This window comes from Podarcis pityusensis (genome assembly GCF_964106645.2).
Source record: "Podarcis pityusensis genome assembly, chromosome: 2".
NCBI classification, from domain to species: Eukaryota; Metazoa; Chordata; class Lepidosauria; order Squamata; family Lacertidae; genus Podarcis; species Podarcis pityusensis.
This window is the reverse complement of record NC_138029.1, coordinates 119,104,364-119,118,800: the sequence shown is the minus strand read 5'-3', so window position 1 is coordinate 119,118,800 and position 14,437 is coordinate 119,104,364. Positions and strand designations below refer to the sequence as shown.

Genomic DNA, 14,437 nt, shown 5'->3' with positions numbered 1-14,437 from the left:
TATGGCTGACCAGAACCAAGCCACCCCCCTTTGATAGTCCTTGTCATATGGAGTAAAATAAAAATGGAACAGTGCAAATCCGATGTATGGTTGATTTTTCTATGAATTTATAACAGAAATGTGGCATATGTAGTGTGTGAGTGTGAGTGTGTGAAGTTTGTACAAACAGAATGATTGGGGTGGGGGGGTTCCTGCTACAGTTCAAAATTGGGAAAGGAGTACGACAAGGCTGTATTTTGTCTCCTTGCTTATTTAAATTATATGCAGAATTCATCATGCGAAAGGCTGGGCTGGATGAATCCCAAGCGGGAATTAAGATTGCTGGAAGAAATATCAACAACCTCAGATATGCAGATGACAAAACCTTGATGGCAGAAAGTGAGGAGGAATTAAAGAACCTTTTAATGAGGGTGAAAGAGGAGAGCGCAAAATATGGTCTGAAGCTCAACATCAAAAAAACGAAGATCATGGCCACTGGGCCCATCACCTCCCGGCAAATAGAAGGGGAAGAAATGGAGGCAGTGAGAGATTTTACTTTCTTGGGCTCCATGATCACTGCAGATGGTGACAGCAGCCACAAAATTAAAAGACGCCTGCTTCTTGGGAGAAAAGCAGTGACAAACCTAGACAGCATCTTAAAAAGCAGAGACATCACTTTGCCAACAAAGGTCCGTATAGTTAAAGCTATGGTTTTCCCAGTAGTGATGTATGGAAGTGAGAGCTGGACCATAAAGAAGGCTGATCGCCGAATAATTGATGCTTTTGAATTATGGTGCTGGAGGAGACTCTTGAGAGTCCTATGGACTGCAAGAAGATCAAACCCATCCATTCTGAAGGAAATCAGCCCTGAGTGCTCACTGGAAGGACAGATCCTGAAGCTGAGGCTCCAATACTTTGGCCACCTCATGAGAAGAGAAGACTCCCTGGAAAAGACCCTGATGTTGGGAAAGATGGAGGGCCCAAGGAGAAGGGGACGACAGAGGACGAGATGGTGGGACAGTGTTCTCAAAGCTACCAGCATGACTTTGACCAAACTGCGGGAGGCAGTGGAAGACAGGAGTGCCTGGCGTGCTCTGGTCCATGGGGTCACGAAGAGTCGGACATGACTAAACAACACCACCACCCCTTTAAACAGCCCCGCTTCCTCCAAAGAAAGAAGGGAAGGGAAAGAAAGGTGCACCAGGAAGATTCCGCTAGCGTTTTAGTTCCCCCATGCGCTCGCCATTTCCTGTCCTCTCTAGGACTCTCTAGCTCAGGCCCTTTAACCCCTTTAGTACCACAGCTGAGTTGATGGTGGGGTTGCATTGCCCTGGGTAGAGCGGGGCAGTAGGGGAACTTCCAACATGGGTAGAACATGTGCTTGGGACAGATGAGGTGCCCAGCTTTTCAGAGCCTGCGTCATGGCAGGCAGGAATATGAAGGCTCCGGTGGGCCCTCTGAGCATATGCAGAGTGCATTCATTGCCCTTGGGGAGGTGCCGCGCGGCTCAGTGGAAGAGCACGCGGTTTGCATGCAGGAGGTCCAGAGTTCAAGCCCCAGCTTCTTCCAATATGTAATTGCTGCATTTGCAGGGGGTTGGACTAGATGATCCTGTGGACCCCTCCCCGCTCTGTGGGGATTTGCACAGCTGAGTTCCTCTGATGAAAATGGGGACATCCTACTCCATACCCTCCAATATTGCTCTTGATGAAATGTGTGTTTTATAAGATCGTGAGGCTAAAGGTGTGTATCTGGTTGGTTGGGTTTTTTTTTTTTACAGGCACATGAAGGGTTACATTGTGAGTGTTTTGGTTCCTAGAGAGACTGAGAAGTTGGGGGTGAAGGGGAAATAAATTAGGGCTGCCCACTTCCTGTTCTGGATGCTCCCCCCCCCCCAGCCCCTCTGCTGCAGGATACAGCCAGACCAGAAAGAGGAGAGCCTCTGTGGGGCTGAAGCAGATCCAGCGCAGTGGGGCAGGATGTGCTGTGAGTTGCATGTGGAGGGGGAAAGGGGAAAGTTTCTAAATGTGCAAGTGGTGCAGAGCAGATGCAAACCCTTGCCCTTTGCCACTTCCGTTCACTTTTGACCTAGATCTCTGATAAAACAGATTTTCGTATATTTTCCTGTACATGCGTTTCCCTGTACACCACCTCTGTCTACAACTACAGGCTCTCTTCCTCCTCCTCCTCCTCTTCTTCTTCTTGTTTTTCAGTATTTTAGTATTTTATTTCTCCTTCATAAATGCTACCGTTTGCCATTGCATCTTTTTGGCGTTTTAGGATGGGAAAGTCATTTTCGTGCAATTGGGGTGGAGCGGGGGAGAGAGAGGAAAAAGTGAAGAGGCACTGGTTCGATAGAGGATTCTTGCAAAAGTGGGGAGGCTTTTAAGAAGAACGTCTCCCCCTTAATACACATCGAAGTTGTGCCATAGAACATCCTGATACAGTAGATCAATATTTTTAATCAGCCACCAAGCATTGCAATTTGTGCACAAAGAAACAGACATATATGAAGGCAGCTAAGCAGACAACGCTGCCCAATTTAAATTAAAAACCACACAAAATCGAAAGCTCATCGTTGTGACCCTTATTTCTAACAGCAACTGCTAGAAATTTTGCGGGTTTTGCTTATCTTGGTCCACAACGAGGGAGAAAGTCACGCAATAACCAACCGGACGTCCTAGTTTAGATAATAATGGGGTGGTGGGTTAACACTTTACCCAAAACTCGTTTTGGGGTTTGTTTGCTTTTTTACTTAAAAGTTAAATTTGAGGTTGCTTGCTAAGGAGTGTCAGGGGTGTGAAACAGCAAAGGTGACTTCAGGTAGGATTGTGAGCAAGCATAAAATTCTGGAATTAACCAGGTGTGTAAGCAAATGGATTCAAAAAAAGAATAGGTATTCCCAAGAATCACTTATCTAATAATAACACTGGGAGTGTAATTTCTTTTATTTATATAAAGATATATATATTCCTTTTTTTGTGCCATATGGTTAGAGGAGAGAACTTTGTTTATTGCATTTGTATCTCACCTCTTCCTGCAAGGAGCTAAAGGTGTGGCCTACATGGGTTCTCTTCCTCCTCATTTAATTCTCATTTAACCCTGCCAGGTAGGCTGAGAAGCAATGAATGGCCCAAGGTCACTTAGTGGGTTTCATGGCTGTGGGGTAATTTTAACTCTGGTCGCCCAGGTCCGAGTCTGATACTCAAACCACTAACAGCTCGCATCATCCCTGACCTCTGGAGGGCTGCATAGGTCAGTCACGCCGAGTTGGAGTGCTGGACTAGGAAGAGGGAGATACGAGTTCAAGTCTCCACATGGCTGTAAAGCTCATTGAGCAACCTTTAGCCTCTCACGTTCTCTCTCAGCCTAAAGACTACTTAACTGGGTTGTTGAGAGGATAAAATGACAAAGGAGACAAGCATTGGTCCATCTACGGACTATGTTGTTCCATTGGTCCATTTAGCTCAGAACTGAAATGTTCTTCCCATGATGTTGCGTCAGCTGCTAGATCCGGACAGCAGGCCCAGTTTAGCAAAGCGCTTTTAACTGGTACCCTTGCACAAGGGCCTGAGGCTTTTCAAAGCTTGCCAATTATATTTGCCGTTGTGCATGTAGAAAAAGAAAAGGTTCAGTCTAGCTGCACAAGCTCTGATCATGAAGAAAGTGACTGGAGGAAAGGGAAAAGTTGAATGAGCACACCTGGAAAAAAGGCAAGGCCTTCTTGGTAGTGGCACCTACCCTGTGGAACACCCCCCCCCATCAGATGTCAAGGAAATAAACAGCTATCTGACTTTCAGAAGACATCTGAAGGCAACACTGTTTAGGGAAGTTTTTAATGTTTGATGTTTTTCGCTTTTTTATTATTATTATTATTCTGTTGGGAGCCGCCCAGAGTGGCTGGGGAAATCCAGCCAGATGGGTGGGGTATAAATAAATTATTATTATTATTATTATTATTATTAGCATGGAAACCCAGCTTATCCCGAGCTCTGCATGGAGATGCAAAAGATTGAACCCAGGATAGTGCAAGGCAGATGCTCAGCCTGAAGGCTTAAAATACAGTTTCTCTTTCAGAACGACTCAACAGTCAAAACAGCTTGGTTTGGCTTATTTATTCCACTTTTTGTCTTCTTCATTCAGAGAAAAGAAGTTTCTTTCTTGCTGTCCGGAAATTTTGCTGAATCCAGCATAAAGTCACCATTTGACCGGAGTGAATTGCAGCACCATTGACAGATCCTGCTGGTGTGTCCTGGAGGAATCAGCCTGGCGGATGAAAACATGAGATGCGCTTATTTTAAAGGAGGTGCGACTGATGTCAAGGTCCTTCCTGGCACCACCTGTGGTACATCCACAAAGGCACAAGTCTCTCACGCGTTGGATAAGAAGGAGTAAACTCTTTGTTTAGCTCTTTCTTTAAGGAGAAGGCTACAAATATTCTGTTTGTTTGTTTGTTTGTTTGTTTTAGGCCTGCAAGTCTCGATGTGGCAACATTTCAGAACCCTCATCGTCCTTCCAGTGATGGGCTTTCCAGCTTAAAATTACACTTTCTACGCTCTCTGTGGACATTGCCTCCGGTGTTCCGACGCCGCCGGACAAAATGGCTGCCGAGCTGAGGGCCGGCGGAGTCATGAGTCTCCCTTTGCAGAACGTTCTAGAACACGAGGCGATCCCTGGCGCGAAACTCAGGGAGGGATCCCAATTGGGGCTTCTGGAATCCGAAGGGGAACGGGTGGTCCCTCGCGTCATCCAGGTTGGGACCATTGGGGAGCTTCTGGGATGGGTGCCCCCCCAAGAGTTGACCCAGGGGTCCGAGGAAGGCTTGGCGCAACGCTGGGAAACTCAGTGGCAGGAGGTCCTAAAGGCCGTGCAGCCCCTTCCCTCCGGGTGGGGAAGCCAACAGCCGTCGAAACCGTTGCTGTGGGGCTCTTGTGAGGCCGTGACGGTTGCTGGCCAGTGGCCCAGCGGAGATGGAGTCGCTCAGCTTCTGGTGAGCAATGGCAGAGGAGCTCCAGGAGCCTTTAGCAATCCGGCCGCTGGAGAAAACAGGACGTCGGAGAAAGAGGCCGTGGGAAAGGACGACACTGGCACCGACGTGCAGGGCAGACATTTCGGGCAGTTTGGCTACCAGGAAGCCGAGGGACCCCGAGAGGTTTGCAAGAAGCTCCGGGAACTCTGCTGGCAGTGGCTGAAGCCGGAGAGGCACACCAAGGAGCAGATCCTGGAGCTGGTGATCTTGGAGCGGTTCCTGGCCGTCCTGCCTCCGGAGATGCAGAGCTGGGTCAGGGAACGGGGGCCTCAGGCCTGTTCCCAGGCGGTGGCCCTGGCCGAAGATTTCCTCAGACGCCAGCAACCAGAGGCCGAGGTAAAGGAGAGAAAGTTTTAAGATTTTATTTTAAATCATTTTGATTTGATTTTCAAAATGTAAAATTAGAACAATCCAAATGTATATCCATATACGGTGGTACCTCGGGCTACAGACGCTTCAGGTTACAGACGCTTCAGGTTACAGACTCCGCTAACCCAGAAATAGTACCTTGGGTTAAGAACTTTGCTTCAGGATGAGAACAGAAATCGTGCTCCGGCAGCAGCAGGAGGCCCCATTAGCTAAAGTGGTACCTCGGGTTAAGAACAGTTTCAGGTTAAGAACAGACCTCCAGAATGAATTAAGTTCTTAACCCGAGGTACCACTGTACAGAGATTACTCTGAATCTCAAGACTCTCCCCCCACCCCCTCCGTGGGTCCTGTTGTCAACATTTACAGTTGCATATTATTCCATAGTCTATATTTTGTATCACTCCATACAATGGTACCTCGGGTTAAGTACTTAATTCGTTCTTTCAGAGCCATCCAAGTTGGTGACTGTCGCAGCCTCCTGCGGCAGGGAGTTTCATAGTTTGACAATGAGCTGCATAAAGTATTATTTTCTTTTATCTGCCCCTGAATCTTCCAACATTCAACTTCCTTGGATATCCTTGCAATTTACCAGCATTTTGGAACCTGAGATGCCCTTAACAAATTCCCACGCAGCCATGATGCTGACTGCATAAGCTTGGGCCAGCCGTTACCTTAAAGTCTAACCACCCTTTTGGGGTTGTTGTGAAGATAAATTGTGTGTGTGTGAAGAGGGAGAGAGATGGGGGAGGCAGGCAGGCAGGCAGGCAGGCAGAGAGGGCACTGCTGCCCCAGGCTTCTTGGGGAACTAGCAAGATTCAATAGAAGGAAAACTATCACAATAATACAGTGGTACCTCGGGTTAAGAACTTAATTCGTTCTGGAGGTTCGTTCTTAACCTGAAACTGTTCTTAACCTGAAGCACCACTTTAGCTAATGGGGCCTCCTGCTGCTGCCGCGCCGCCGGAACACAATTTCTGTTCTCATCCTGAGGCAAAGTTCTTAACCTGAAGCAATATTTCTGGGTTAGTGGAGACTGTAACCTGAAGCATATGTAACCCAAGGTAGCACTGTATTGTCCATAATAATTGTTTCACTACAAGTGAGTTTAAAATCCTGCTCATGTTTTCATCTGCTTGCAATGGTCTCCTAAATAATTTTTTTAAAAATCCCATTCCTTTTATAAAGTTTTTGTCCTCTTGTTTCCTGAGCTTTCCAGTCCATCAGCTCAGTTTGCCATTCCTCTCTGGTAGGGACCCTGTCTTCTTTCCGTCTCTGGACTAGTAACATCTATGCAGCAGTTGTATACATAAAATGTCTTCTTTGGAATATAATTCCTATAATTCCTAATAGAAAAGCTCCTGGTTTTTTTAACAAAAGTTATTTTAAACATTTTTTAAAATTTCATTATATATCATCTCCCAGAAAGATTTTATTATCTTACACGACCACCACATATGATAATTTTTCTTTTTCTTTACATTCCCAGCAGGTATTTGCACTAGTTCTATACATTTTTGCTAACTTACTAGGAGTCAAATACCCCTGGTACATCATTTTCATATAATTTTCAGGGTACAGCATGCTGTAAATTTCAAATCTGTTTTCCATAACCTTTCCCAATCTGCCATCTGGATATTATGTCCCAAATCCTTTGCCCAGTGTATCATTGCTGATTTGACCTGGTGGTCTTTTGAGAAAATTTTCAGATTTGATCTTCCTCAGGGTGAGCCTGAGGGGGGTTTGCCCTCCTGAGTCCAAGGCGTTGACTTGACGGGAATGCTCTCTGCTCTTTTAGGCTCTGGGGAGACACGAGGAGGAGGTGATTGTGGTCTCCCCTGAGGCCGAGTGGTCGCCATTGGAGGGCAGCCTGGGTCCCAACTCATTGGGTATGTATGAATTGTATGGATCCCATTGATCCCATTTAGATTGTTTGCTCTCCAGTCTTGTTTGTGGGCTTCCCATAAAGGCATCTGTTTTTATTTTTATTAGGTATTTTGTGGTTTTATATCTTGATTTTATTCTGGGGAGGGTGGGGTATAAATCATCACCATTATTATTATTATTATTATTAATATTATTATTATTATTAGAACCACCCTGAGACCCCCGGGTATTGGGCAGCATATAAATTCTAATGATGATGATGATGATGATTTCTTGGCAGAAGAGACAAGCCATAGAGAAGGAAACAGCTAGAGGAATCTAGGAAAATGCTAGCTGCTAGAGCAAAGTAAATAGAGGCATAACTGACCAGAATAGCAGAGCAAAAGGCCTGTGAAAATTGTGCAGCTCATCCAATGAGATAAAGAGAGTCAGATTTCTCTGAGCTTTAGAAGCTAAAATGAGAGAGGGTGTTTAAGATGTCCTGCAAATGCCCCGTCAAAATGTGGCCATGTGGAAGCAGCATTGGTGTCCAGCAGAGCTCTTTTGTATATTTTTAAATACTGTGCAGTAAAATCCAGCCTGATCCTTCTGTTTCCTTTTCCTGTCCAGGGAAAGTGAACCTGGATGGCTATGCGGTCTCAGCTGGAGAAACAACTCTGAATGGGAGCAAGCTGGGCCCTTTCCAGCGAGGAAGTCCCAGGCTACCGGTGATGCTCGGGACGTTATTGGGGCGGCCTGGTTCCCTCGAAAGCAGCTGCGATCTGGAGCAGGAGAATGAGACGGAGCCGCTGGAGAGGTGGGACGAAGCCACGCTCTGCAGCGAGGGGGTCTACGAGACCGTTGTGCGCTTGGAAGAACATGGCCACTGGTGCCTCGAATGCGGGGAAAGCTTCCAGGATGCGTGGCAGTTGGATAGACACCAGAAGACCCACACTGGCCGCAAGCGTCCTGAGTGCCCGGAATGCGGGAAGAGTTTCCGGGATATCTCACATGTCCTCCGGCACCAGACAGTCCACACCGGAGAGAAGCCGTATTCCTGCTCCGAGTGTGGGCAGAGCTTCACCCAGAAGCCGGCCCTCAACAGACATCTCAGAAAACATCTGGAAGAAAAGAATTACACAGGTACGTACGCCGTAATCAATTTTGCGGGTGCCACAAAAGATGAATATGAGGGAATAGAATCTGCACACACACAAAATATAAAGCTTTTCAATAACTGCACAAACCCTGCAGCTCCATGCAGATTATTGAAACTATGCAACTTACAATAGAAGATGTAATACAGTGGTACCTTGGTTCCTGAACGGCTTGGCTCCTGAACAAATCGGCTCCTGAACGCCGCAAACCCAGAAGTGAGTGTTCCGGTTTGCGAAAGTTTTTCGGAAGTCGAACGTCCAATGTGGCTTCTGATTGAGTGCAGGAAGCTCCTGCAGCCAATCGGAAGCCTCACCTTGGTTTTCAAACCATTTTGGGAGTTGAACGAACTCCCAGAACGGATTAAATTTAAGAATCAAGGTACCCCTGTATTTGGATTCCAACTTTGGTGTGTTGATATACTTAATAGTGTTTGTTGTGGGGGAGGAAGGGAAAAGGAGATTGTTAGCCGCTTTGAAACTCCTTAGGGTAGTGATAAAGCGGGATATCAAATCCAAACTCTTCTTTTTCTTCTTAATATTCCACAATAATATGAAACCGCGGGGCTTCCCACAGGATCATCAGGAGCGTTCACCTTTCCGCATTCTGCTATGAATAATTGCAAGGGACAAAGTGATTCCCTCTTGCTGTGTGAGAGATAAGGAAATGCCTCTTCTAATATTATCTTAAGAAGAGGAATTCCATCTGTGTGTGTGAAAGAGAAAGGCAGAGTGCCTCTCCTAAAATGACAGTGAAAGAAGTATTAGGAGGAGGAATGTCTGTTCTCAGATGTTCCTGATACTGTCCTCATAAGATACTGTATTAAACATAACCTTCACAGAAAAACAAAATCTGCTGCCCAGTTAATAAGAGACACCCTTTTTAGCTTGTCAAAAATATTTTTATCCTTCTATCTGTCTGTCTGTCTATCTAATCTACTGTATTTACTTACTTAATTTCTTACTTCAAGCAGGCTCGTACTCAATAATTCTCAGAAACCTAAAAACCAGTGCAGTTTTGAAAGGTTCATTCTGCAACCTTGATTCAAAATGGCCTCCAATTGGAGAGACGCATAGACAAAAAACCCCTGCTTCCTTATCTTGGGAACCATCATGCAACATTTGTTTGTGATCTCTTAAGAGGTGTCTAAATAAACAGAAAACGAGTAACTTTCCAAAACGTGTGGTAATTTTCAATTACGTATGGTACACACACACTGCTTGGCACCATAGTTTCCATAAAAGTTTTGCATCGGTTAAAATTCACGTAAGCAAATGACCTTATTTAAACCTTGTGACGCTCCTTCCTCGTGCGGGATCTCATACTGCTCCCCACCTCTGGCCAAACAGGTGTCAGCGTCACCGTCCGACCCCCGAAGACGCTTGTGGGCCGCAAACGCCCCGAGTGCCTAGAGTGCGGGAAGAGTTTCCGGGACATTTCGCAAGTCCTTCGCCACCAGACGGTCCACACGGGAGAGAGACCGTACACCTGCCTCGAGTGCGGACAGAGCTTCACTCAGAAACCCGCCCTCAGCAGACACCAGAGGAAGCACGTAGAAGGCAGCCACGGTGCAGGTATGGGGCTGGGCTTACCCTCTGGGACCACAGCTTCCAGCCAGAGCCAGATCTGGGTTCGGGGGAGCCCTTGGGCAAAGACCCCCTTTCAATGTATCTCCCTCCCTGCTGCCACTGATGTCGCCCCTTCCCTGTTAGGACTATTCACATCACCTAGTTTCTGGTTCTTTTTTGAAGTAGGGGTGCCAGAGATTGAACCGGGTGTGTGTGAGTCAACCTGAACAACAACAACAACAAGCGGCAGCAATTTATACCCCCGCCCATCTGGCTGGGTTTCCCCAGCCACTCTGGGCGGCTCCCAACAGAATATTAATAATAATAATAAAGCGATAAAACATCAAACATTAAAAACTTCCTAATACAGGGCTGCCTTAATATGTCTTCTGAAAGTCAGGTAGTTGGTTGTTTCCTTGACATCTGCTGGGAGGGCGTTCCACAGGGCAGGCACCACTACTGAGAAGGCCCTCTGCCTGGTTCCCTGTAACCTCACTTCTCGCAGGGAGGGAACCGCCAGAAGGCCCTCAGAGCTGGACCTCAGTGTCTGGGCAGAACAATGGAGGTAGAGATGCTCCTTCAGGTACTGGGCCGAGGCCATTTAGGGCTTTAAAGGTCAGGACCAACACTTCGAATTGTGCTCGGAAATGTACTGGGAGCCAATGTGGGTCTTTCAAGACCGGTGTTATATGGTCCTGGCGGCCGCTCCCAATCAACAGTCTAGCTGCTGCATTCTGGATTAGTTGCAGTTTCTGGGTCACCTGCAAAGGTAGCCCCACGTAGAGCGCATTGCAGTAGTCCAAGCAGGAGATAACCAGAGCATGCACCACTCTGGCGAGGCAGTCCACAGGCAGATAGGGTCTCAGCCTGCGTACCAGATGGAGCTGGTAGACAGCTGCCCTGGACACAGAGTTAACCTGCGCCTCCATGGACAGCTGTGAGTCCAAAATGACTCTCAGGCTGCGCACCTGGTCCTTCAGGAGCACAGTTACCCCATTCCGTACTCCATCCACACCTGCCCGCCCCCCTGTCTCCCCAAAACAGTACTTCTGTGGTGGAGATTTGGTCTCTTACTTGAGAGTGTTCAGGCCCTCTGCATCGTCTCGATGGGACAGCTGTGTGATATGCTGCTAGGTGCAGCAACTGAACATAAAACGGTGGATTAAGCAGAGAGGTGGATCCAGCGTTTTGTGGTGGGTTAGGGTTTCAGAGTAGGACCTGAGTAACCAATATTCAAATCCCCACTTACTCATGAAGCTTGATGGGTGACTTTGGGCCAGTCACACACAGGCACGCTCTCCTTCTCTCAGCCTAACCTCCCTTTTTTTTTTTTTTTTTTTTGGAGAAAAAGGTGAGATATAAATGCAAATAAATAAACCAAAGAGCTGGAATCATAGAATCGAAGAGTTGAAAGGAACAGCCGTCCCATACGGGGATCAAACTTGCCACCTTGCCGTTATCAGCACCATGCACTAACCAATAAGTCTCACTAGTGCAACAAGATTTCCCCCTGTCCATGCATGCACAGAAACACCCCAAAATGACTCTGTAGGATTGGCAGGGCCCACCCAGAACAGCGTGTGGAGGGAGAAGAAACGCCTGCACCAATAGAATGAAAGCCATTTGCATGCTTTAAGAGGTTTGAAAAGGTCTTGGACAAATAATGATAACGACATGTTATAATAGTATAACAGATACAGAAACTTATGGAATACAGTGGTACCTCCGGTTATGAATGGGATCCGTTCTGGAGGCCTGGCCATATCCCGAAGATTTCGTTACTGGAGGACTCACTTCTGCGTATGCATGAGGTGCGCAGAGCGCTTCTGCGCATGTGTAAGCGGCAAACCCGGGTTTGCCGCGTCCGCAACCTGAAGTTTACATTACCTGAAGGTAATGTAACCCGAGAGTCCACTGTATACAGAAATGGCAAATCTTACCAGAAGAATAAGAGATCAAGATAACAAACTTTTAATAAAAGAATGGAAATGGTTTATTGAATATTTACAAATAAACTGTAAACAGATAAGGACATTGGCATGATTATTGTAATAACCTGAAGTTTTATATTTAAAGTAGATGAATAAATGAGTAAATTAAGTTAATTTGGAACATGTAGAAAATACAAAAAATAAATTTAAGGAACCGCAGAAAGAGGGGGAAGGAAGACGAGTTTTGAAATGTTAAAATGATTGTAAAATTATTGAAATGTATAAAATTGAAAACCTTAAAAAGAGTAACAGAGACACTTACTTGCAGGTGCAACATTTGTGTGTGTGCATTTGTGAAATATATTAATTTCTTTAATCCTTTCCCTAGCACGAGACATGACATCTGCTTGGATTCTCTCTTTCTCCCTGCAGGTGACGGAAAAGTGTCTTCAAGCCAGGAAAAGGCCTGCATGCAGCCAGGATCCTTGCAGCCCAGCCTGTCAGCAGCATCCCAAGAGAGCGTCGCTGGCACCTTCTCCAGCGGATACTGGCCAGCGGGGGACTCTCCGTGGGGAGCTGCCCCAAGCCGGGTTGGGGCTGCCACCAAAGCTGCCCGAAAAAAGCTGAGCCGCAGGGGGCAAAAAAACCACTGGTGCTTCCTCTGCGCAAAAGGCTTCCGGGACAAGGCGGACTTGGTGAGGCACGAGAGGATCCACACGGGTGAAAAGCCCTACTCGTGTCTGGACTGTGGGCGGCGGTTCAGCTACACGTCGAGTTTGTACAAGCACCAGCTCATCCACCGGCAGCCCATCAATCTAGAGTTGAAACGGGGGACCCAGGAGGACTTAAACCACGGGCAAAACGGTGTTGCGCACCCCCAGGCGGCTGGGGAGGAAGGGGCGTTGGGCAACGGGGTGAAGGTCGAGGACTGCGAAGGGGAGCCTTACGCTGGGAATGTGGTGCTGTTAGCAGGGGGAGCGGCAGAGAGGTGAAGCGCTTTTTGACATTTTTAACAGGCAGAGTCGAAACCTCCTGGCTGAAAAAAACAAGCAGAGCAGAGACAGCTGCCTGGGTCGGGGGGGGGGGTGATGAATTTATCCTTGAGAGAGGGGGTGGTCCCTGGCTGCTTGAAGGAGGCAGTGGTCAAAAGATGGTTCGGAAACTTCAGCCGGTGCCGAATTCAACGGCCAGGTTGCTCACTGGGGCAAGGCAGTTTGAGCCCATCACACGACGATCCTAGCCTGTCCGCATTGGTGTCCTGATCCACCAGCCCAAAGGGAGTGGTGGAGTGCAGGGATACCGAAGAAGGGTGTCAAAAACATTGGTTTTCGGTCTTTATTAAAAGAAAGGCGTAGGGTTGCCTGCATTGCAGGGGGTTGGACTAGATGACCCAAGGGGTCCCTTCCAACTGTACAGTTCGACTTGCAGCAAATCATTCGGCCAGCCTTTAATTTCCAGGCCCGATTCGAAGTGTTGGTTCTGACCTGGAGAGCCTTAAACAGCCGAGGGCCACAATACCTCAAGGACCGCCTCTCCCTACATGAACCAACCCCGGACCCCGTGATCGTAAAACGAGGCCCTTCTTTGTGCGCCTCCTCCACACGAGGTCAGGAGGGTGGCAACACAGGAATGGGCCTTTTTTGTGGTGGCTCCCCGTTTGTGGAATGCTTCTCCCCAGTGGGGGCTCAACTGGCAACTTCAATACATATCTTTAGGCGCCAGGCAAAAACATTTCTCCATAACCAGGCCTTTAGCTGATTAACATTCTATGGGTTTTTGAATGCATTTGTGTGATGGTCCGACACCCTGTACTGCAGGGATCTCGAACTGGATCCTACATGACCGATGGCCATGCAACCTCTGCTTTGAAATCTCCAAGGAAGGAGAGTCTCTCCCGCCTCTCACGGAAATCTGCTCCACTTTCATTTTATTAATGCATTTTGCGTTCTCATTTTGTATTCTTCTCTTGTGAACCGCCTTGCGATCTCCGGATGAAGTGTGGCAATTCAGACAATAGCAAATATAAATAATAAATAAAATAGCCAGCTCGAGAGTCTCCTTCGGTTTGCTCCCACCACCTGCCATGTACATATTGTGTAAAGAGGGTTTCTTATGCTTAATGATAATGATTACCGTTAATAATATTATGGACAATAACACTGGACTTCAGTGACCCCCCTGCTTTCAAGTATTTGGACTGTGGGGACCCTAGCCACAAACATTGTCTTATTTCTCGTTTTAAATAAAAGTATAAACTAACTGCGGATCACAAGTGTGTGTTATTTCTAGAAATAAACCCCTTGAGGGAGATTGCTTAAGCAACCTTCTGTTATTGATTGACAGCTTTCTGCCTTATGTACCCAGGATGTCACTACAGTTTGCGGGCAAATTTCCAAAGATCTCAGAAGCCTGTACCTTCCAGAAAAAGGTGAACTCATTTTTGTTCCTACAAGCTCTTCCAGCTGGGTGAATAGGATGGCAGGCCTTAGGGGTCCATTTCCTATTGTTTTTCCATTTGTCAGGGGTTTTTTGAATGCTGTTTT

The 14,437-nt window shown here is 47.0% G+C and overlaps 1 protein-coding gene across 5 annotated transcripts; it reads left to right on the top strand.

Annotated features, from left to right (window-relative positions):
* The first annotated feature begins 1,838 nt into the window (after nt 1–1,838).
* On the top strand, nt 1,839–14,153 carry LOC308469461 (uncharacterized protein). 5 transcript variants are annotated; one of them, XM_080991954.1, is made up of 7 exons: nt 1,843–1,965; nt 4,123–4,285; nt 4,448–5,351; nt 7,174–7,263; nt 7,871–8,383; nt 9,745–9,969; nt 12,327–14,153. In XM_080991954.1, the coding sequence occupies exons 3-7, from the start codon at nt 4,580–4,582 to the stop codon at nt 12,884–12,886; spliced, it is 2,160 nt and encodes a 719-aa protein (XP_080848080.1). In that variant the 5' UTR covers nt 1,843–1,965; nt 4,123–4,285; nt 4,448–4,579; the 3' UTR covers nt 12,887–14,153. The 5 variants fall into 5 exon arrangements, with proteins under 5 accessions (XP_080848082.1, XP_080848080.1, XP_080848079.1 ...); XM_080991953.1 differs by having other exon boundaries at nt 4,123–4,324; XM_080991952.1 differs by having other exon boundaries at nt 4,123–5,351.
* Nucleotides 14,154–14,437: the final 284 nt, after the last annotated feature.

Bases quoted from the DNA above. Each gene is read 5' to 3' on its own strand.
- LOC308469461 (XM_080991954.1), top strand. From the start codon at position 4,580: ATGGCTGCCGAGCTGAGGGCCGGCGGAGTCATGAGTCTCCCTTTGCAG. The intron at 5,352-7,173 runs AGAGAAAGTTTT...TGCTCTTTTAGG, and splicing joins ACCAGAGGCCGAGGTAAAGG to CTCTGGGGAGACACGAGGAG. The intron at 7,264-7,870 runs GTATGTATGAAT...TTTCCTGTCCAG, and splicing joins CCTGGGTCCCAACTCATTGG to GGAAAGTGAACCTGGATGGC.